The sequence below is a fragment of the Mytilus trossulus genome, chromosome 1 (assembly GCF_036588685.1).
Source record: "Mytilus trossulus isolate FHL-02 chromosome 1, PNRI_Mtr1.1.1.hap1, whole genome shotgun sequence".
Classification (NCBI taxonomy): Eukaryota; Metazoa; Mollusca; class Bivalvia; order Mytilida; family Mytilidae; genus Mytilus; species Mytilus trossulus.
Genome location: NC_086373.1, coordinates 21,171,796 through 21,195,396, shown reverse-complemented (window position 1 = coordinate 21,195,396; position 23,601 = coordinate 21,171,796). Strand labels below are relative to the sequence as shown.

Sequence of the window (23,601 nt, the reverse complement as noted above, 5' to 3'; positions counted from 1 at the left end):
ATTTATTCCTCCCTTGTTTTGTCTGCCTTTATTTGGACTCTGTGTATCTGATGATTTAAATCACAATAATGTACTGGACAATATAACTGGGGACATTTTTATTATTACATATATATGTTCATGTATGTAATAGCACCAATCAAGAAACATATTACAACATAACTAGAAAGAAAGCACTTAAATCAGACAAAAATGCACATTTAAACATTAATTAGATTTGTCTGTGACGAAGATGTCCTGAAATAATGTTAGAAAGGAACAGACAGACCAAATCTTGTTAATACTTTGAAATATATTTGTTGGAATAACATTTGATAAAATTTGAAAGATTTTAATTTTTGCAATTAGTCTTTCTATATGAACACGATGCTTTGCAATTTTAAGTGTCTGTCTGGTATCAGCAGCTGACATTTGTGCTCCGCTGGCACCAAATGGTGGAATATTCAACTTTAAACCAATATTTTTCAGTTCCTTTTCTATTGTAAACCCTTTGTCCGCCATAACTGCATCACCCTCTTCTATTATACCTTTCGCCTTCAAGGAACTTAAAAGTTCATAAAATCCACTTTGTTCAGTTATAGCCTTATCTGAAATGGATCCAGTAAACAACTCGGAAATAAATATAACAGAACCACTCGGATCACATCCTATAAGGGCTTTCAATGTTGTGTTTGATTTGTAATCACTATACAACTGACTCTGAATTCCAAGGGCGCATGGTGATTGTGTCTTAAATTCTGTACCATCAATTATAACCAGTGACTTGGGAAAATCTTTTCTGTATTCCTTTGGCATTTTTTCTATAATAGCATTCCTATGTGGCCAAATTGATAATGTGCCAAACTTTAAATACATGTGATCAATCCATGTATTGAATAGGCTGCTTGCAGATTGTGTACTGATTTCAAATCTCATGGCTATATCCTTGAGCCCGAAGTTGTGTCGAAGACGGACTAAAACAAGAAAAAGACAATCAATTTGAGACAATTTTTTCAAATCTGTCCTGCCTTTCTCATACTCGAGGGAGAAGTCTGGTGGAATTAAAAAAGAAAATAAGGCCAAGAATCGAACATATGTTATCGCTGTGTAGTACTTGAACAGCCCCTTAATTTTTTCTTCTTTGACTCTAACACTTTCTATGCCAAATCTGCTTCTTTCGGCTAACTGTTCTTTCAGTGTTTTATTTTCTTCCTTTAGGACGACTACAGATTCCTTAAGGTTTCTTATTTCCTCATTCCTTAAAATAAGTTCATTTTTAAGTTCATGGCATTCTATAGATGCTGCAAGTAAATCCAGTGGAGACAACCCTGAAATAAAGATGTTGCAAAAATTAATATATGATACATAAACATGTATGAATAATGATATACAGTAATAGTGCAATCATTAAGTCACCAAAACGGAGTTTTGGGGACTTATTGTTTTTGTATCGTTTCTTATTATTATTATTCTTATTCTTCTCTTTCTGACCCCTTAAACTGTCGTACCATTTTCTGGGAAGCAGTAGAGGATGGAAACTTTATATTTTTTCTGGGTATGGGTCTGCATCATGGGGGTTGCAGAACCCAATGTCGGTGATACCAGGGTGTCATCTTGGCATAATTAGGGGGGCTCAAAGATGGGTGGGGTCAATTTTTTTTTACATTTCTTAAATTTCCTACTGTATGTAGAGTAGATGGAATAATGATTACTTCAATGAATATTAAGAGACACATGTCTGCTTCAACATGGAACTTTTTTTATTTCAGTAGGGGGTCTCCTGGCATAATTTTAGGGGGGTGAATTTTCATGGAACATTCCAGAACATCAAAGTTTAATTTATTCTAGACACATTTAATGGTATATGATGGTATATAATTATGGAGAGAACAATTTGCAGCAGCACTTTCTCTTTGGAATATTCAAAATGGCCGCCGTTACCATGGAAACAGCAAAAATATGAAAAACTTCAAAATGCTTCAAATTTAATGAAACTTATAACTAATGTTGACTAACTTGTGTAGAATTGACGTTTGAGTTTGGAATTTTCAAAATGGCCGCCGTTACCATGGAAACAGCAAAAATATTAAAAAAATCAAAATGCTTCAAATTTAATGAAACTTATAACAAATGTTGCCTAACTTGTGTAGACTTTAATTTTGAGTTTGAACTTTTCAAAATGGCCGCCGTTGCCATGGAAACAGCAAAAATGTCCAAAAAATGTAATTCTTCATATTGAATTAAACTTTACACACACATTATTTGGCATCAATGATACCGCAGAACAATGATGTGGGGTCCGTTTTGGTGACTTTTGTGTTAGCATCCTAACACAGGATTACTTGTTTATTTTTATTTTTCAGACCAGAAATTTGAAAAAGAATGCTGTTGCTGAGTCCATTGGTTGTGGAAATATGTCTGTGTTGAATATGTCTCCTGTAAATCTTCCTCATGAATTTACCATTCTTAATAATGATTATGCCGATTTCGACAATCAAGCATTAGAACTCAACACAAGACAACAATCCCACTGTAAGGAGTGGTTTGAGGCTAGGCAGTATCGTCTTACGTCATCAAATTTTGGCAGAGTGTTAAAAAGAAAATCTGCCCCATCAGACAAATTTTTGACAAGTATTTTTAATTCAAAACAAATAAGTGCAGCTCCACTTGACTATGGGAAGCGACATGAAAAATCAGCCAAAGCAAAATATCTCATAGAGTACAAGGATAGACATTTTCATGAATGTGGTCTAGTAGTTAATAAAAACTTCATGTTTCTTGGTGCTTCCCCTGATGGCATATTGTGTGACAATGGACAGAGTGGGATAGTCGAAATCAAATGCCCTTACAACTGAAATTAAGAAAAGATCATGAGTATTACGCTCAGATACAAGGACAACTCATGATAACAGGGTGTGACTTTAGTGAATTTATTGTGTTTACACAATGTGATTTACATACTGAACGGATAATACCAGACATTGTATTCATGAATGATATGCTCAATACACTTGCATCCTTTTTTCGAGATTTCGCCAAGCCATTTATTGAAGGGCTAAAAAAGCAAAAAGATTTACCATCTGTATGAAAATGTTGGACAATAATTACTTACATTGTTCATCAGTTTGTGAGGATTTATTTAAGTCATCGATATGGGATGTTGAAGGCTGATCCTGTTTATGATCTTCTCTAAAAGAAAAAAATATCAGTTTTCACTACATTTACATGTACTAATTATAAGCAGACAAAATTAATTGTAGTTGTAATGAACAAAGAGAAGTTAAAAAAAAATTATGCATTAAATTGTGGTCAATAAATAAAATCATATTGAATTCGAAGCATTGTATATTCCCAATTTATGCAGTATCATAAATTTTATATTTGTATAACATGAATAGACACACTATAGTTGGATCAGATAAATCACAAGTTAACAAATATGTGAAGTGCTCATGGTACAAAAGCGAATATTGAATAAACTTATTTCACTAAATAATACTCACTGTACATTGTCAGGAAAAACCAGCTTCAGTTTTCTTTTGTTGCTTTTTGCAGGGCTTCCTCTCCTCTTTATTTTCCTACTGGGCTTCATTGCGGAACCATCTGCCTGTATGGGATCTGGATACTGCTCATTGGGACCATTTTCACCAATAAAATGCTGCAACAATATGTTATTTATTAGATAAAATACAACTATGAAATATTTCAGTATTGTGTGTACATGTTAAAATAGAAAGCAAGGACATCCAAATGTTTATTACTCACCCACCCCCATATGACAACAACAAATATAATCAGGAACCAGAGAATGTAGAGTGTATTCTTTGACTCACAAAAGACATAAATACAGCTGGGCATAGTTTAACATAAAACAGTTCCTTGTTTTCTTGCATTTGTCTGACATAAACAATCATTTTATAGATGTCAGGAGTAATTACTGAAAGGTTGTATTATAGTAAAACATTAATCAAAAACTTGCTTTATAACACTAAAAATACATGTTGAGTCCTCCCATAAACAGGAAAACTGAGATACCTTACTTGTACAATGTATATGCCCCCTTTTTTTTATAGGAAGTGTATTGGCCTTTTCATTCATAGTGGAATAGTCACAATGAAATAAGTTCATGTTGAACATATTCACCATTTGCTGACAAAGACTCCAGTATTTTTCAGTAATTTTCTCATACCAGTTTACATTGTGACTGACATGCCCCTTCACCTGTACACATGTTTGTGTACATTCCAGACTGATACACAACATGCATACGTTGTACACGTAAATCCGTATGTTGACAAGAACACAGGAGCTAACTACTATAAATATAATCGATATATACATTATATTACAAAACAAACAAGTAATAAAAATATATTTACTTTGGAACAAACAGCTTTGTGTTTATTAATGCGGTCAACGTTCAGCTGATCGTGGGGTCGTCCACAGGCCTTGATCCAACGGCGACATTTCTCTAAATCACGTTTAGGTTTTGGAAAAGGAATAAATTTATGGCCTTGCATTCGCTCTGGATATCTCTCGTCATTATTACACGTTCCCCATGCACATCGAACAACCATTTTGATGAGAATATACAAGAAAATAATCGTTTGTTTATCCTTTCCCACAACGGTAAATGCGTTTGTTTGTGGGACAAAGATGGCGGCGAACTTTTGACCTGTGCATCTAATTAAAATCAACGTTCTGATTGGCCAGCTATTTTTATATCGGAACCATGAATTCTGATTAGTAAGATTTGATATATGGGTTCATTGCTATGTTAACATGTCTATCAGAAACTGATCACCTGACCTTGATCTCATTTCATAGGTCAGAGATCAAGGTAAAAGTTACTGTACCTGGTCCAAGGACACAGTTATCGTCCTTTGGTTTTCATTGTCTACGAATATAGTCCCTAGTGTAAACAGTGTATAAATTGCATGTTTTATTTAATACACTTTCCCAATTTATTTCTTTATATTAAATGCATGAAATATTAAGAAGGGGGATGTAATTACATGTCAAAAAATTTGGGTGCTGAAACTTTATGTTAAGTAGTGAATTGGTCCAGTTCTAAAAGGTCAAATTTTATCACGTTTGAAGCTTTCAAACTGAATTTTACACCCCCTTAACACAGAATTGTCAATATTTTGAGTTAGAGCTGGTAGAAGTTTCTATAATTTTGATATTATTTGTCTCATTGGTAGTACACTACACTGTAAAAATATTTTTGAGAAAGAGCAGGTGCGATTTTTTTAATTTGAATTTATCGTCTAAAAGAAATGCACTACGAAATAACTGTGTTCTCGGACCTAAGAGATGGATTCCTGAAATCTAGATTCTGTACTTTGGGAACTTTCCTGAATGATTTGCTGGTTTCAATTTGTCAAACTCAATAAAAGTAAAGGCTTTACATCTTTGGTTTTCAAAAATTCTGTTAAAAAGTGCCATTTTGGCATTCTACGGCTATAATAAGCATTTTAAAGCAGTTTACATTTTATGCCTAAGAGGCATGCAGACTTTCTATCTGACAGCTTTTTTGTTCCTAATATTTGTGTTTCTATGCTTTAATCAAATTAAATTAACCATTTGTGAACTCTGAATAAAGAGAAAAGTAGATTATCACAGAAAAAAGTGCAGCATATTTTGTATTCATGGCCCTGGTTAAACGGCCTAATTGATGTATGTAAAATGTGAAGCGCTTTGTACATCAAATCTGTAGTCCATCATAAATATTTCACTAAATCTGTAAAAAAAGTCTTTAACTATATTCAGTACACCTTACTCCTTTAAAGGCTACCATATTTTTTTCCCTGTATGATAGTAAGTGGTCAAAATTTATGCCTATTGAGACTAAAACTAAATGCAAGTTTTCCATCGAAAAGGGAAAAAACTGGCCGTCAGACCATATTGTCTTTCAAAAATTTAAATGCAAGAGTCCTTTTGCATTTAGACTTCTTGTATCATAACACCTTAGCATAGAAATGAACAAAAAGTAACACATTTTCACTTCTGATAGCTTCTGTGTGCATTTTTATATGTCAATATGGACTACCGCCTAAATTGACTCTAAATAATTCTCAGTACTACATGCTCCAAGACCATTTTATACTCATGTGGTATACCTTTTGTAACTTTTCTATACATTTAAAGTACATTTAATATATATGAAAGAATAATTTAAGCTTTAAAAACTTCAAAAACTTCAAATTGGCTGAGAAAAATGCATATTTATATAAGGCTTCCCTGAATTGGAAAATCTCTATTTTCAGGCATAGGTGCATATAAATTTGACTTTGGAATAAATACAATATATCTGATAAATAAAATGAGTATTCAGATGCTTTTAATACTTAATATCTAATATTCAAGAGCATTTAAAAAGCAAATTTTTGCAAAATTTCAAGTTTTTAGGCCAAAATCTTGACCGTTGAAGATATTTAATTTATACGTCAAAAATAAACATCTAAATGACCCCAATTTCTCTTATATATGACATATGGCCATGAAACTTGGCAGACTATCTCATTATTGCCTAAGCTTAGGTTATGCAAAGTTTTATAAAGATTGGTCAAGTCTTCCTGTCCTATTAGGTCCAAGAACACAGTTATCGTCCTTTGGTTTTCGTTGTCTACGAATATAGTCCCTAGTGTAAACAGTGTATAACTTGCATCTTTTATTTAATACACTTTCCCAATTTATTTCTTTATATTAAATGCATGAAATATTAAGTAAGGGGATGTAATTACATGTCAAAAAAATTTGGGTGCTGAAACTTTATGTTAAGTAGTGAATTGGTCCAGTTCTAAAAGGTCAAATTTTATCACGTCTGAAGCTGTCAAACTGAATTTTACACCCCCTTAACACAGAATTGTCAATATTTTGAGTTAGAGCTGGTAGAATTTTCTATAATTTTGATATTATTTGTCTCATTGGTAGTACACTACACTGTAAAAATATTTTTGAGAAAGAGCAGGTGCGATTTTTTTAATTTGAATTTATCGTCTAAAAGAAATGCACTACGAAATAACTGTGTTCTCGGACCTAAGAGATGGATTCCTGAAATCTAGATTCTGTACTTTGGGAACTTTCCTGAATGATTTGCTGGTTTCAATTTGTCAAACTCAATAAAAGTAAAGGCTTTACATCTTTGGTTTTCAAAAATTCTGTTAAAAAGTGCCATTTTGGCATTCTACGGCTATAATAAGCATTTTAAAGCAGTTTACATTTTATGCCTAAGAGGCATGCAGACTTTCTATCTGACAGCTTTTTTGTTCCTAATATTTGTGTTTCTATGCTTTAATCAAATTAAATTAACCATTTGTGAACTCTGAATAAAGAGAAAAGTAGATTATCACAGAAAAAAGTGCAGCATATTTTGTATTCATGGCCCTGGTTAAACGGCCTAATTGATGTATGTAAAATGTGAAGCGCTTTGTACATCAAATCTGTAGTCCATCATAAATATTTCACTAAATCTGTAAAAAAAGTCTTTAACTATATTCAGTACACCTTACTCCTTTAAAGGCTACCATATTTTTTTCCCTGTATGATAGTAAGTGGTCAAAATTTATGCCTATTGAGACTAAAACTAAATGCAAGTTTTCCATCGAAAAGGGAAAAAACTGGCCGTCAGACCATATTGTCTTTCAAAAATTTAAATGCAAGAGTCCTTTTGCATTTAGACTTCTTGTATCATAACACCTTAGCATAGAAATGAACAAAAAGTAACACATTTTCACTTCTGATAGCTTCTGTGTGCATTTTTATATGTCAATATGGACTACCGCCTAAATTGACTCTAAATAATTCTCAGTACTACATGCTCCAAGACCATTTTATACTCATGTGGTATACCTTTTGTAACTTTTCTATACATTTAAAGTACATTTAATATATATGAAAGAATAATTTAAGCTTTAAAAACTTCAAAAACTTCAAATTGGCTGAGAAAAATGCATATTTATATAAGGCTTCCCTGAATTGGAAAATCTCTATTTTCAGGCATAGGTGCATATAAATTTGACTTTGGAATAAATACAATATATCTGATAAATAAAATGAGTATTCAGATGCTTTTAATACTTAATATCTAATATTCAAGAGCATTTAAAAAGCAAATTTTTGCAAAATTTTAAGTTTTTAGGCCAAAATCTTGACCGTTGAAGATATTTAATTTATACGTCAAAAATAAACATCTAAATGACCCCAATTTCTCTTATATATGACATATGGCCATGAAACTTGGCAGACTATCTCATTATTGCCTAAGCTTAGGTTATGCAAAGTTTTATAAAGATTGGTCAAGTCTTCCTGTCCTATTAGGTCCAAGAACACAGTTATCGTCCTTTGGTTTTCGTTGTCTACGAATATAGTCCCTAGTGTAAACAGTGTATAACTTGCATCTTTTATTTAATACACTTTCCCAATTTATTTCTTTATATTAAATGCATGAAATATTAAGTAAGGGGATGTAATTACATGTCAAAAAAATTTGGGTGCTGAAACTTTATGTTAAGTAGTGAATTGGTCCAGTTCTAAAAGGTCAAATTTTATCACGTCTGAAGCTGTCAAACTGAATTTTACACCCCCTTAACACAGAATTGTCAATATTTTGAGTTAGAGCTGGTAGAATTTTCTATAATTTTGATATTATTTGTCTCATTGGTAGTACACTACACTGTAAAAATATTTTTGAGAAAGAGCAGGTGCGATTTTTTTAATTTGAATTTATCGTCTAAAAGAAATGCACTACGAAATAACTGTGTTCTCGGACCTAAGAGATGGATTCCTGAAATCTAGATTCTGTACTTTGGGAACTTTCCTGAATGATTTGCTGGTTTCAATTTGTCAAACTCAATAAAAGTAAAGGCTTTACATCTTTGGTTTTCAAAAATTCTGTTAAAAAGTGCCATTTTGGCATTCTACGGCTATAATAAGCATTTTAAAGCAGTTTACATTTTATGCCTAAGAGGCATGCAGACTTTCTATCTGACAGCTTTTTTGTTCCTAATATTTGTGTTTCTATGCTTTAATCAAATTAAATTAACCATTTGTGAACTCTGAATAAAGAGAAAAGTAGATTATCACAGAAAAAAGTGCAGCATATTTTGTATTCATGGCCCTGGTTAAACGGCCTAATTGATGTATGTAAAATGTGAAGCGCTTTGTACATCAAATCTGTAGTCCATCATAAATATTTCACTAAATCTGTAAAAAAAGTCTTTAACTATATTCAGTACACCTTACTCCTTTAAAGGCTACCATATTTTTTTCCCTGTATGATAGTAAGTGGTCAAAATTTATGCCTATTGAGACTAAAACTAAATGCAAGTTTTCCATCGAAAAGGGAAAAAACTGGCCGTCAGACCATATTGTCTTTCAAAAATTTAAATGCAAGAGTCCTTTTGCATTTAGACTTCTTGTATCATAACACCTTAGCATAGAAATGAACAAAAAGTAACACATTTTCACTTCTGATAGCTTCTGTGTGCATTTTTATATGTCAATATGGACTACCGCCTAAATTGACTCTAAATAATTCTCAGTACTACATGCTCCAAGACCATTTTATACTCATGTGGTATACCTTTTGTAACTTTTCTATACATTTAAAGTACATTTAATATATATGAAAGAATAATTTAAGCTTTAAAAACTTCAAAAACTTCAAATTGGCTGAGAAAAATGCATATTTATATAAGGCTTCCCTGAATTGGAAAATCTCTATTTTCAGGCATAGGTGCATATAAATTTGACTTTGGAATAAATACAATATATCTGATAAATAAAATGAGTATTCAGATGCTTTTAATACTTAATATCTAATATTCAAGAGCATTTAAAAAGCAAATTTTTGCAAAATTTCAAGTTTTTAGGCCAAAATCTTGACCGTTGAAGATATTTAATTTATACGTCAAAAATAAACATCTAAATGACCCCAATTTCTCTTATATATGACATATGGCCATGAAACTTGGCAGACTATCTCATTATTGCCTAAGCTTAGGTTATGCAAAGTTTTATAAAGATTGGTCAAGTCTTCCTGTCCTATTAGGTCCAAGAACACAGTTATCGTCCTTTGGTTTTCGTTGTCTACGAATATAGTCCCTAGTGTAAACAGTGTATAACTTGCATCTTTTATTTAATACACTTTCCCAATTTATTTCTTTATATTAAATGCATGAAATATTAAGTAAGGGGATGTAATTACATGTCAAAAAAATTTGGGTGCTGAAACTTTATGTTAAGTAGTGAATTGGTCCAGTTCTAAAAGGTCAAATTTTATCACGTCTGAAGCTGTCAAACTGAATTTTACACCCCCTTAACACAGAATTGTCAATATTTTGAGTTAGAGCTGGTAGAATTTTCTATAATTTTGATATTTGTCTCACTGGTAGTACACTACACTGTAAAAATATTTTTGAGAAAGAGCAGGTGCGATTTTTTTAATTTGAATTTATTGTCTAAAAGAAATGCACTACGAAATAACTGTGTTCTCGGACCTCCTAATTAGTTCCATCAATCTAAATGAAATACTAGCTGTAATAGGATAACTTTATTTAATGCAAGGAATGATTAGAAGGTATGCAATTCTAGTTCTGTCTGTCATGTATCATTTTATCGTGACCTCATTTTCATGGTTTATCGGTAAATAGTAATATTCGAATCATGGTTTGGTTTGTTTCTATGATACTATAAGCAAAAAGTTAACTTTATTTGGTGTATGGAATGATTTTAATATGTACATGTACAAATGTCAGTCTGTCTTGGTTAATCTGACCATACCTTAATATTGTCATGGCTCATTAATATTGTTAAGTTTCTGTGATACTTGTAGTAAAACTTTGATTTTTTCGGACATTGAACATAAATCAATCACAAAATGCAAAGTAAAGCAGTAAAGCTATAGAGACATTTCAGTGTGTGCAGAAAAGGGACTTTTTTTCTCCTTATGTTCTCCTTGAATTGATTTCCCTAGAGTATTTTAACTTGGAAACACCTACAGTATGCAAGCAGTAATTACAAAAGGGCCAAAAAAATTGACTATAAATCTAGAAACTTGTGTGTTTTTGGATTGCTGTCTTTTAACTCCTCTTATTTAAACAGCATAGCAAAATTTTACACCTGTAAGGTAAATCTTTCATAAAACGCTGGGAGGTATTTGAAAACAAAGGGAAAGAATTTTTGAGAATATAATAAATCATATCTTGTAATATCTACAACATCCTCTTTAATATGTAGAAAGAAACATAAATCTTTTAAAATAGATTGTTCAGAAACTTATATTGTTCAAGCTCATATAATTTTTATTGCAAACTTTATTATGTTTTGTGCATGTAATTCCAGGTGTGCATGGTGCATAAGGTGCCTAAACAGTAGGTGTCATCATAAATCAGCACCAATTAATCTTTTATACGCCCATCATCAATGGGACATAGGGTGGTACTTTATGGTACTTTTATTCTTTCCTTCCATTATCTGTGTTGAGCTCTGTTTAATTTTTGTCTTGTCTGCATCCAATGTTTTTGAATGTGAGACAATCAGGTACTTATTTGGTATAAGTAATGGCAATGTAAACTGAAGTTGAAGCCAGTCTCAGATTGTGGGTATTCATTGCTCTGTTGAAGACCGTCTTAAACTGTTTTCTGCTCTTTGGTGGGGTGGGTTGTTCATTGACACATTCCCCATTTCATTTCTCTTCTATTTTTATGTACTTCAGGTTTTTAAGAGGTAGAAGAGCTAGATAATCTAAATCTTTTATGATGATGCTTTGAGGTCTGAATGTAAATCTTTTATGATGATGCTTTGAGGTCTGAATGTAAATCTTTTATGATGATGCTTTGAGGTCTGAATGTAAATCTTTTATGATGATGCTTTGAGGTCTGAATGTAAATCTTTTATGATGATGCTTTGAGGTCTGAATCTAAATCTTTTATGATGATGCTTTGAGGTCTGAATGTTAATCTTTTATAAGATGCTTTGAGGTCTGGACAATCTGTAAGTTATTGGACAGATGTCCTTCACCTCATTTCCATTGTTTCAATGATTGCAAAAAGAAAACTATTGTATTGGTCTAACCTGAAATGAAAGCCAATCTATGTCTAGGTCATCAGTAAACTTTTCTGTAAACTATCAAGTTTTATGATTTTATTCCAGGCTTTCATGTTTAAAAATATAAAGTAAGGTGATCGCAGATTTTGGCTTACATCTCTAAAACTTTGCAATTCGAGAAAAACAGACAGGGTACAAATGGTAAGCTCCACCAGTTATAGTAACTCTGTAATATTTGACATTTGTTTTGGAGTAATTGCCCCTGAAATGTTTGACAATTTGTTTCAGAGTATATATGCCTTGAAATGTTGATTTTTCAACCTTTTGGACAGTTCCTTGCCTTTGTTTAAAACCTATATATAGGAGCTTAGTTAAAAATGTAAATTAAAAAAAAAATTGCAAGCACCACAAAATGTATTTATCCTAAAAATTATAGAAAAAACATGTCAACTTGTTTCAGAGTAATGTCCCTTGAAAAAAAAATTACTGTTGCAGTTTTTGGCTGATATTGTTAAAAATAAAGGAGCTGGGATAAAATTGTAATAATTAACATGACGACCTATCTCTTTATGGGAGTTAAATTTGCAAACAGGATCAGTATGGCCAGATCTGACTGCTGTGATAAATTGCTTGACCAACTGTTCTGGAGTTTTGAAATTTTGTTTTTTTGTTTTTACTGAGGATTGGCTGTTATCTAAAAAAAATATGTAAGCTAGGTTAATGTGTCCCCATTTAAAAGCATTGATGTCAAAAAGGGGGGTAACCCTTAAAGCCTCCTGTCCTGGATCCCCCTCTGCTTAATTGATCTAAGTGTTTAGAGGATTCCAATACTGGTGAATACTGGATGGAAAGTTTGAGCTCTGCTCACAGTACAATTAGCTTGATCAAAAGTATTTTGAGGGTTTATAATGGGATAACTACTTGAAGGAAATGGAGAGCTCTGATCACTGTACACTTAATTGGATCCAAAACAAGTTGAGTCTTCCAATAGTATAAAAAAAATACAGTGATGCTAAATAAAACATTGCTGTCTATATAAATCTTTTTTTACAATCTACAATCTTTCATCAAGACATTATGAAGTTCTGTTTTGTTAAATATTCAATCGAAATGCGACTCAGACAAATAATATTTCAATTCATTAAATGTCTTTCAACTCTCATCCTTTGACGATTACCTGGTTTACAACTAATAAAAGATGCACTTACTCATAAAAGAAATGAATTTAAATCGTCAAATCTGTAAACTTAATATGTATTTTGTGATGGCTTAATACTTTCCTTACCTAGTTAAACTTATTGATAAGGTTATTTGACTTCAGATCTAAATTTGGTTTTATTTTCTTTAATGCCTATAATTCTCAGCAATGTTACGCAGATAGATTTTGGATAAAAAGTTTTTAAACTGTAAATGAAATATCTTTTAAATTATTTTGGTGAATATTTAAACAATTTAAAAACTAAATTTGCCAAACAGACTTAAACCATCAACCATTGTATATTAACACTTAGTTCAGCATTGATTTTTTTCATCTGTTGAATCAAGACATTTTTATTTCTCTCAAGTAAGAGAGTAAAAGGAGAAAGTTAAACACTCTTTATTAAGGTAAGGTTAATTTTATTTTATTGTCAGTTGTAAGTATTTATTAATACATATATATTTAATTGAAAATAAGTATTGTAATAAGTTGCATTTTATACTTATATTTAAATTGATTTCACTAAATGACAAGACCTATAGCTTTAAAATTATTAATGCTGAGAGATGAATTTCATTTAAAAAATTAAAACTTGGTAAAGAATATAAAAATATTAATAAAACTTGGAAGTAGAGATAACATCTTTGAGACAATAGCCCTAAATACATCTTGAAGTGCATATATTGTTTTCAAAAAAAGGAAAGTTCTTTTCAAGAATTTACATGGTGCTATACATATCTTAAAATGCAAATTACCTCAAATGACTATTTTTTTCTAGACAGTGTAATTGACAAATAGTCAAATAAACTAGTGATGGTAAATTATAACCAAATTCTATTGATATTGAAATTATTTAAGGATTCTGTACAATACTGCTTGTTCCAAAAAAAAAATTAACACTTCTTCAGAATTAATATTTAAACAAACATTCGAAATCATCATCATATCGCAAGATTGGTATATTTCTGTAGATTATTATTATTTAAATGATAAGCCTTCAACTGCTCTCCTTCAGCAGTATATCTACATAGCAGTAAATTGTATTAAAGTCAAATTTGGAAGTGGCTGATGACATAAATATTAAGTGATTTAACAGTACAGGAAAATAAAAAAATATTGATATGATATGAATCTATTTAATAAGTTTCTATATAAAGTATATGGAAACTAATGAGAAAAAGCTTTCTCAGCTTTGATTTATCTGGGTTTGATTATCCAGCTGCCTTAAAATATTTGTAGCTATAATGCACGAAATTTTAAACACTATAAAAAAAATCATTTGAAATACTCATTTATGGATTCAAGAGTATGTGTGCCAAATTAACAGTATGTATTAAAAGAGAACCCAAACTGCTTTAGTTTCTATTCTATGAAATTTGTATATTAAATGAAGTCTTCATCTCTTTTTAAATAGGTGATAGATTACTTAAGTTCGCTCATTTGATCATAATATTATTAATTGTGAATCATTAAGTGAAATACTTGTGTTTGATCCTCCAGCTTTGAATAGTATGGTAAAATAACAATAGGATTTAGTGTGATCAACCATAATAAAACAGAAATGAAATCCTCTTATATTTATATATTGTTTTCACGACTTAGTCTGATTTAATAGCCTACTTCTTGACTCTGGGTATTGTGTACAACCCACTATGAGAAAATGGGTCTGGGGTCTGGTTAAAAAACTGAAAGCTGTACAAATATTTTGTTTTTTTTACTGATATTTTAGAAATTAAGTCAATATTTTTTAATTAATTTTGTGCTTAATATTGTATCTAGATAAGCTACATTTTGATCAGTTAAGTAAATTCACAATTTACAACAATAATATTTCATAGGTTCATAGCAAATGTTGAATTACAGTGGATACCTCATGTATCCAGAAATTTTCATGAGGGGGCTCCAGTTATGTTTCAGTTGTAATACCACCAAATCATGATACGTCACATCCGGTTGTATACAAAAGTAGGTCTAAAAAAAAAAATCCCTTGAATTTGACATTTTATTACAGTAAAACATTGCTGTGTCATAAACATATGTCTTGGGTATTTCAAAACACCATTTTTTTTATTTGGGATTTCTATAGAATATTTTGTTTCTTGAGGTTACATGGTGAGTAAACCTTGTACACAGATAAAATAAGGGGAGAAATTTGAATGGTTAACTTCCAGTGATGGTTATTTTCTTATATGCAATGAAATGCTATGTGACAGCATCATAGTTTTAGTTATGACTAATATTGGATATTGAGAATTTTTTATGAATTAAAGAGATAATGTCAGTTAAAGACACCAACCAAGCAACAACAAAAAGAATGAAAAGAGATCTAGAGGTCAGTCACTATCCGAGTGTCTAACAATATGTAAAGGTGGTACCCAACACTTTAACTAAAATAAATTTGGCTCGTTTAATTTTGATAAAATTTTGACATAATATTTACTTTGATACTTTGACAAAAATATACAAATTTCAAAAAATTTGAACCAACCGTTTTGTCAGAAAAAATACACTGGTTATATAGCAGTTTGACAAACACTCATTTTGATCATTGAGAAGCTTAATATTACCTTAACAACACAACATAATTAAAACATTTAGCTGATTTTACAGAGTTATCTCCCTGTAGTGTTAGGTACCACCTTAAACACTTAAAATCGCCTTGTGTCTGGAAATAAGGGAGATTATCAAAGATTGACTTCAGCACCAAAATCCTTAAATGATAAATAAAGAATACCAATGGCATTTTTTTTATATATCAATACGGACTTTATTAACAAGAATATCCAATGCAAAATGATTGTTTTCCTCTAAAACCATGGTGCCAGTTTACTTCCAATGAAATGTATAGAATTATTGTTTCTTATGGTATTTTGATTGAAATCATATCTTTGCCAACCAAGCAATATAGCAGTGATTACTTGAAGTATTTTTTATATAGTTACTACCCGTAATGGAAGATTCCTTTTGAAAATTTTCAGCTTTTTGTCTAATTTTGCCTTGAAGACTTATGAAGACAGACCAAAAAAAACTGTACAAAAAAACAGTAATAAATGATTTACATAAATATTCATATGACTTGAGCTATCAGTGGACTTATTGTAGGAGTTAAGTAACAGCTGTAATGAGCAATCTAAAGGAATTTTGTGAAAATTTGTAACTCAAAGAGCATGTTTTTACTAAGAATGAAAATTGAAAAAAAAATATGTTTGTTACTTTTATACCTTGAGATGCAACTTCATTATTTGAGAAGTCAAAATGTATAAAAAAAAATGCATAAAAGTTGAGTTTGGTTTTTTTTTGGAAGAGGGGGAGGAGGGTCAAGAGTCTGGTTTGCACTGGAACAGATGTGTTGGTATGAACACAATCAATAAGCTGAATATTTCTTTCTTTTTGGGGGGAATTTCAATTACATAAAAAGTTAGAAATTATAAAATATAATTATGAAATGTCTGTATAACATACTTTAAACAGGTTAGAAATTCATGCTTGCTCCAAGAATGCACTAGTTTTCAGTGAAACACTTTTTCATTGCAAAATAGCTGATATTATTACTAAATACCAATTATTTGTGCTCTATAAACAGTTACACGGAAACAGTAACTGAATTGTATTACATCATAATGGCCGTATTAAAGACCTAAACGTGAGACAATCAATGGGATTAAAATAAAAAAAGGATTAGGAAGATATTAACAAAAACCACAGATGGAAAGAGAACTTTTTATGAAAGCTAATAGTGCAAACCGGTCTTTTATTGAGGCTAATCCTGAAGGAATGAATATCTTGGTGTTCACTCGCCATGTAAAAATGCAAAACAAAAGGTACTGCTCTTCATAAACCTAGTCATCAGTGATTTCAACTGTCCACTGTTTTCAAATAATTCAAAAATCCTCAGATCTACCTCATCCAATATTAACTAAATTTTGTAAGATTTCTACAATGAGACTTTCACCTACATTGTAGATGGAGACACTTGGGTACAAATTAGGGAGGCTCCTCATGGGTGTGTGTAAAATAATCACATAATCAAAAATGTTTTGGCAATATAATCACAAAATCATTTATTGTTTTTTTTAACCAAGATATTCAAATTCTCAAAATTACTGTGTGCTAGATTAAATAATCATGACGGATTTGGTCTGGTAATCAAACTAACTATAAAAACAGCCATGTAATCACACATCCAAAATCCCTGTGAGGAGGCTTATTTGGAAATATAATTTATCCTCACTTGTCAATGATTTGACTTTTTATTCTGCTGCCATGAATGATATTATATATTGCTAGTATATGTCTCCATTGATTGGTTGGTCTTATTACCTAATTATGTCTCAATTATCTTGAAAACTACAAACCAGAGCTTCATGAAATTTGGTATGAAGCTTCATGTGCATTTTACTATCAAAATTACATGCAGGGCGAGACATATCTCTGTGTCAACAATTTACTTGAAAAATTTGTTTGCTATGTGTAACAGCTTTTATGATCATTTCTGACTAGGATTTTACTAGTACCTTATTGCCATTCTTAGAGGTTACACATATGACGTTTAAGAAAATATTTTTGCCCTCAACTTTCCTAAATTATTTCCCTAGAAAAAGAATAAAAAAATTGTTTAACCAATACTTCGCAGTAATCTTCTTCAGATAGTATACAAACAATGTCCAGATGTAATGCATGGTAATACCTGATCCTAATTATTCATGTAAATATTACATTAAAAGACATTATTGTTATGATTACTTTACCTCTGTGTAGATGGTAAATATACCCTAAAGACTTGGGAAGCTCTTGTAAAAAAATAACACTTAATATTTATTGCTTAACAGAATGTTTTAGATAATACAGAAACTAAGTTATTATTTCTTCTTTATTGAGAATTGCAAGGTAGGATTGTATGTATTAGTTTGTTATTTGAGGAAAAACTGAATATTTATCAATAACAGTCAATTTTTACCTGCCCCTTCTCCTCATACTTTCAATTTTATCATTTATTTTACTTCTAAACTTGTGTTAAATTCTGCCTTTATCACACTTCAATAAAAAATAATATTGGTTGACTATAGTTTTAAGGAAAATAAGTCTTCAAATTCTAATATTTACATTGAGATTTATCGATTTGAATCTTTTACCTTAAATTTTTCAATCATGTTCATGAATTATAAGAAAGCTAATTGTCTCTATTAATCAGGTTGATATCAGAGAAAAAAAATAATCATAGCTATCGGCAATGTGATATACATCAAGTATGGGTTACCTGGAATAATTTTGACAAGTGAAATATATATTTACAAGAATTTACATATAAAACAGAGGTTAACAAGTCATTGTTCAGGTAAATCTGCTTCTTAAAATTTTTGTTATTACAGGGTACTATAAAGTCATTTTTTATTGTATATTTAAGAAAAAACAATTACACTATTTGAGTAAACAGCATGAGTGGCTTATTATGTACCACCCCAACCTGTATGAAAAAACAAACTTGATTTGTAATTTATTTAATGTCTGTAAAATACATGTAGAATTTTATGTGGAAACTAAATTTATAACACCCAATTCTTTTAACTTTCTGTTTTGTATATTGGTCAATATAGAATGAAAAATTGTGTCCTGCATATGTTTTTAGTTGCAATTTCTACCAATCCTACCTTTAAATTACTCATTCTTCAATCATACTTTATTTTATATTAGTTTATGCTGACTTTTTATGCCCCACCTACGATAGTAAAGGGCTCTATGTTTTCTGGTCTTTGCCTGCGTTCGTTCGTCCGTTGGTTCATCCCGCTCCAGGTTAAAGTTTTTGGTCGAGGTAGTTTTAATGAAGCTGAAGTCCAATCAATTTGAAACTTAGTACACTTGTTGCTTATGATATGATCTTTCTAATTTTAAAGCCAAATTAGACATTTGACCCCAATTTCATGGTCCGTATGGTATGATTTTCTACCCAATTTCACGGTCCATTGAACATGGAAAATGATAGTGCGAGTGGGGCATCCGTGTACTTAGGACACATTCTTGTTTTACATAAATTGTCATTGAGCCTTTTTTTTGTTGCAAAGTTGCCTTCTGTTATAATCAAAACACCTGTCCTAACTTTTTCAAATTTTATGATAATGTTATGTTGCCAATAAACCTTCCACACCCTTCTGTGGCGACCTCTGCAGATCAACATATTGCTATATCCCACTAAAGACAGATGCAGCTTAAAATACTAAAAGCAATTTGATTTGAAGGGCAAATATTTAATATTTTTATAATTTGATTAAACAAAAAGAAACAAGCTTTTTTATTTTTCAGTTCATATTGGTATCTTGGTAGCATGAAAAACAAAAAGACCAAACATGTAAAGAATGGTTCATCACAAAATAACAACGTAGAATCTAGATCTGATTCTCCATCACCAAGTGGATTGTCTTCCACAGCATTGTCTATAGGAGCTGTATCCATCATCTTTATATCCATATTTGTAGTCTATACTAGTGACTTATTGCCTAAAACATTGCAAAAATCTGATTCTCCTCCAATATCCACAAAAGGGGGATGGCGATTAGCTTCAGTCAATGTGCTTCAAAAGTTTGGTTCATCCAAGTGTACAGTTACTCGTAAAGATGCCAAATACTTCACCAATGCAGAATTTGAAAAAGACTTCAGGTTTAAAAAACCTCTCATTGTTTCATTTGACAATGGTGCATCAGGTTGGACAAGACCAGAATCATGGTCAGTGGAAAGCTTGAAAAAAGAATATGGTGACTGGCTAGTTTACTCAGGAAGCTCATTAGAAATTGTGAGGAGAGGTGGTAACGGGAATGTGGAGAGTTCTTTTACTAAGTTTGTTGACCAGTTGATAAGGTCGAAAGATGACAAGGGAGAACCTTTGTAAGAATTGATAGATAACTCTGTGAATTTCTTAAACCAAATCATTTATTCTTTTTCTGAATGCCTTCATTATATCTAAGTGCTAAAATAAACTGAAAAAAACAACATCGCCACATGTTCTCTAGGATGTGAACTTTTTAAGATATATGCTAAATTAGGGTTTTGGACTGAACATAATATGTATAGGTTAAAGTTTTAAGTTGAGGTATTTTACCGTGAAGATGATTTTTTTTCAACATGAAACTTTTAAAATACTTCTGTTAATTTTAATTTTAATTGATTTGAAATATGCCTAATTAGGTCTTTGACCAAAATTTCAAAGTTCACTAAACCTAAAAATGTCATAGTATCACTGGTCATAGTATTTTATTGACACACAGTCGTGTTCTTAATAGTTTTTATTTTTAGAAAGTTTTAGTTTAGATAGGTAATTAAAACTTAATATTTTTATGCATCAATAACTACATGTACCAAGTAATACATTATTAAAATGTAAAATTGTTTGATCCTGATTAAAATTCATCAAATAGAAAAGTGATTTAAAGTAAACTTTTGAGTTATTTGTTTTTATCGAGAAGTACTCATTATAACTATTTGTTTATTGGTTTTCTAATCAAAAGAAAAATGTTTAACAAGCTATATTGTATATATTTGTTTAGGGGCCAGCTGAAGGACGCCTCCGGGTGCGGGAATTTCTCGTTACATTGAAGACCTGTTGGTGACTTTCTGCTGTTGTTTTTTATTTGGTCGGGTTGTTATCTCTTTGACACATTCCCCATTTCCATTCTCAATTTTATATTCTTTATTTGTACGTCTCAATTTACTTCTACAAATACTCTCAATATTAAACTCCAAGTGCTGGTAGTATATAGAATAATAATTGTTATATATAATTGCAGGTACATTTTTGACCGAATGTTTTACAACGATTCAAGTCTACCAACAACATTAAAACCACCAAAATATTTTGAAATAAAGGTACAGTATAATTATCGCAATGCAACTTCAAAATATTTTACAACCACTCCAATCTACTAACAACACAAAAGAAGTAAAATATTTAGAATTAAATGTAAATAAAACTGTCTGAGTAAACAGAGACGAATGGCCATTTATAGAGGAAAAGTAAACATGCTTTTGTTTGATTCACAAGGAGGAGAAAATAAAAAGCATTGATTCGTCTTCATTATATGCCCTATATGTATAAGTGGATTATATATCTACTGTAAGCCAGAGTTAATTTATGGCAGTTTTTTTTCAAATGTATTGGTTCATTCATATTTGTTGTCATAAATGTGAATTTTATAATGCATATTTCAACTTTCTTAATAATAGACTAAATATGACAATACAATAAAAGGTGGCACATTTGACTTTATGTCATTGCTACAGTGATGGCTAGGTATATGGTTGAGAGACTGTCTGTGTCTAAATGAAATGAAACTGTTGCCATTCTTTTTGTCTTTATTGAATGCTAGTCTTAACAGGAAAAGATAAGTTGAAACTGACTAAAAATGAAATTTGTATGTCCCCTCCATTGGCAACAGGGGCATTAAGTGTTATTCTTGACAGTCCTTCCCACTGGTTCTTTGCTTTTCTGCACTCAAATGTCAGTTTTCCTCATCCAAATTTCATGAAACATGTACAAAAAGCTAAGAACCATAACTAGAAGACACAGTTCAAATTTGAGCAATGAGACATGGATTTAAGGGCTATTTGCCAACATTTTAAACTGCATGCTTTGAGAACTTAAAATTTTCACTACAAATTCCAAAAATATATTTATGCAAGCGCAATTAGTATTAGTTGATCCTAATGGTTTTCAGTGTCTCAATGTATTCAATCAGAAATAATTGGGTCAAGATATATAAAACATTTAGAACCAAACAAGATTTTCAGAAAATACAATTAAAAAATACCGTTAGTAAGGGAAGGATTAAAACATAGAATCTAGGTGATTGTAAATGAATATATTTTTAAGGATGGACGAGATGATAGTATATTTTTCCTGGGAGCCTCTAGTAGTGGTGTCAGCTTCCATAAACATGCTGATGCTTGGAATGGTGTGATATATGGAGAAAAAAGATGGTTTCTATATCCTGTAAACCATACACCTCCAGGAGGTATGTCTCATATAGATATAGGAAGATGTGGTGTGAGTGCCAATGAATCACCTCTTCAAGTCACAATTTATAAAAGTAAACCATTATAGGTCCAAGTACTGTCTGCAACACAGAGCCTTGGCTCACACCAAACAGCAAGCTATAAAGGGCCCCAAAAACCACAAGTGTAAAACCATTCAAAAAGGAAAACTAAGTCTTATCTATATAAAAAAGAGAAACATTTTTGAACCATATCAACAAATAAAAACCACTAATGATATCAGAAACCTGACTAAGACGGGTGTAATCAAATTTTAATTGATAAATAGATAGGGTATTGTTAAATATATCTTTCATTTCCTTTTATTACAGGAGTTTATCCAGGTTTTACACAGATTGAATGGTTTGAGAAGGTGTATCCTTTTTTACCAGAGTCAGAGAAACCAATAGAATGTGTTCAGAAAGCAGGAGAAATCCTATACTTGGTATATAACATAGTTTATACCTTGAAAAAGTTATCACAGTCAAAATCATTATAGATCTACTTTTTTTATGGTCAATTTAAATAAAATGTTTTAAATATGTATTTGGCTATAATTTTCTTGTCCAAACTTTATTCTTGGAAATCTTTGAATCTGTTCAAATATAAAATATTAAATTAAAATGTAGTAGCCACAATTCATTATCACTTATTTTTAAGTTTTCAGTGATTACCAATATCATATAGATTTTCTTTAGACAAACCAATTTTCACAATGAAGTGAAGTTTTAAATCTATATGAAAAATGCCAACAAAATTATAATGCAGGAATAGATCGGGCAAAGAAATTAAAATGGTTTATCGCTATTTTGTGCATTTTTCCTTTGATCTTTTTGTCGAGCCTTCGACTTTAGTCGAAAAAGCGAGACATAGCGATCCTACATTCCGTCGGCGTCGGCGGCGTCCACAAATATTCACTCTGTGGTTAAAGTTTTTGAAATTTTAATAACTTTCTTAAACTATCCTTGAATTGTACGAAACTTGGACATAAGCTTGTTTATGTTCATAAGATAGTATCCAGAAGTAAATTTTGTAAAAATAAAATTCCTTTTTTTTCGTATTTTACTTATAAATGGACTTAGTTTTTTCTGCCAGGAAACATTACATTCACTCTGTGGTTAAAGTTTTTAAAATTTTAATAACTTTCTTAAACTATCCTGGAAATGTACAAAACTTGGCCAGAAGCATGTTTATGATCAGGAGATAGTATCCAGAAGTAAATTTTGTAAAAATAAAATTCCATTTTTTCTGTATTTTACTTATAAATGGACTTAGTTTTTTCTGCCAGGAAACATTACATTCACTCTGTGGTTAAAAGTTTTTAAAATTTTAATAACTTTCTTAAACTATCCTGG

General features: G+C 31.0%; 2 protein-coding genes across 7 annotated transcripts in view; one reads left to right on the top strand and one right to left on the bottom strand.

Moving 5' to 3' along the window:
* LOC134718498 (bifunctional arginine demethylase and lysyl-hydroxylase psr-1-like) overlaps positions 1-23,601 on the top strand; it is a 47,906-nt gene that overhangs the window by 12,036 nt on the left and 12,269 nt on the right. For 3 of the 6 annotated variants that reach the window (XM_063581082.1, XM_063581077.1, XM_063581096.1), the window contains 4 exons: positions 19,526-20,104; positions 21,004-21,082; positions 22,086-22,227; positions 22,579-22,691. In XM_063581082.1, the coding sequence (XP_063437152.1) occupies positions 19,548-20,104; positions 21,004-21,082; positions 22,086-22,227; positions 22,579-22,691 (891 nt within the window). In that variant the 5' untranslated portion in view covers positions 19,526-19,547. Of the gene's footprint in view, positions 1-13,426; positions 13,636-18,027; positions 18,116-18,380; positions 18,564-19,525; positions 20,105-21,003; positions 21,083-22,085; positions 22,228-22,578; positions 22,692-23,601 lie in introns of those variants that run through there. The other 3 variants (XM_063581087.1, XM_063581115.1, XM_063581107.1) reach the window with 3 other exon arrangements.
* Positions 95-4,631, bottom strand: LOC134718491 (uncharacterized). The gene is made up of 4 exons (XM_063581065.1): positions 4,359-4,631; positions 3,483-3,637; positions 3,092-3,168; positions 95-1,307 (listed from the first exon to the last, which is right to left on the bottom strand). Exons 1-4 carry the CDS (start codon positions 4,554-4,556, stop codon positions 208-210), a joined length of 1,530 nt encoding a protein of 509 aa, XP_063437135.1. The 5' UTR covers positions 4,557-4,631; the 3' UTR covers positions 95-207.

Bases quoted from the DNA above. Each gene is read 5' to 3' on its own strand.
- LOC134718491 (XM_063581065.1), bottom strand. From the start codon at position 4,556: ATGGTTGTTCGATGTGCATGGGGAACGTGTAATAATGACGAGAGATAT. The intron at 3,169-3,482 runs GTGAGTATTATT...TTTTTCTTTTAG, and splicing joins GTTTTTCCTGACAATGTACA to AGAAGATCATAAACAGGATC. The intron at 1,308-3,091 runs GTAAGTAATTAT...TCTTTATTTCAG, and splicing joins CTCACAAACTGATGAACAAT to GGTTGTCTCCACTGGATTTA.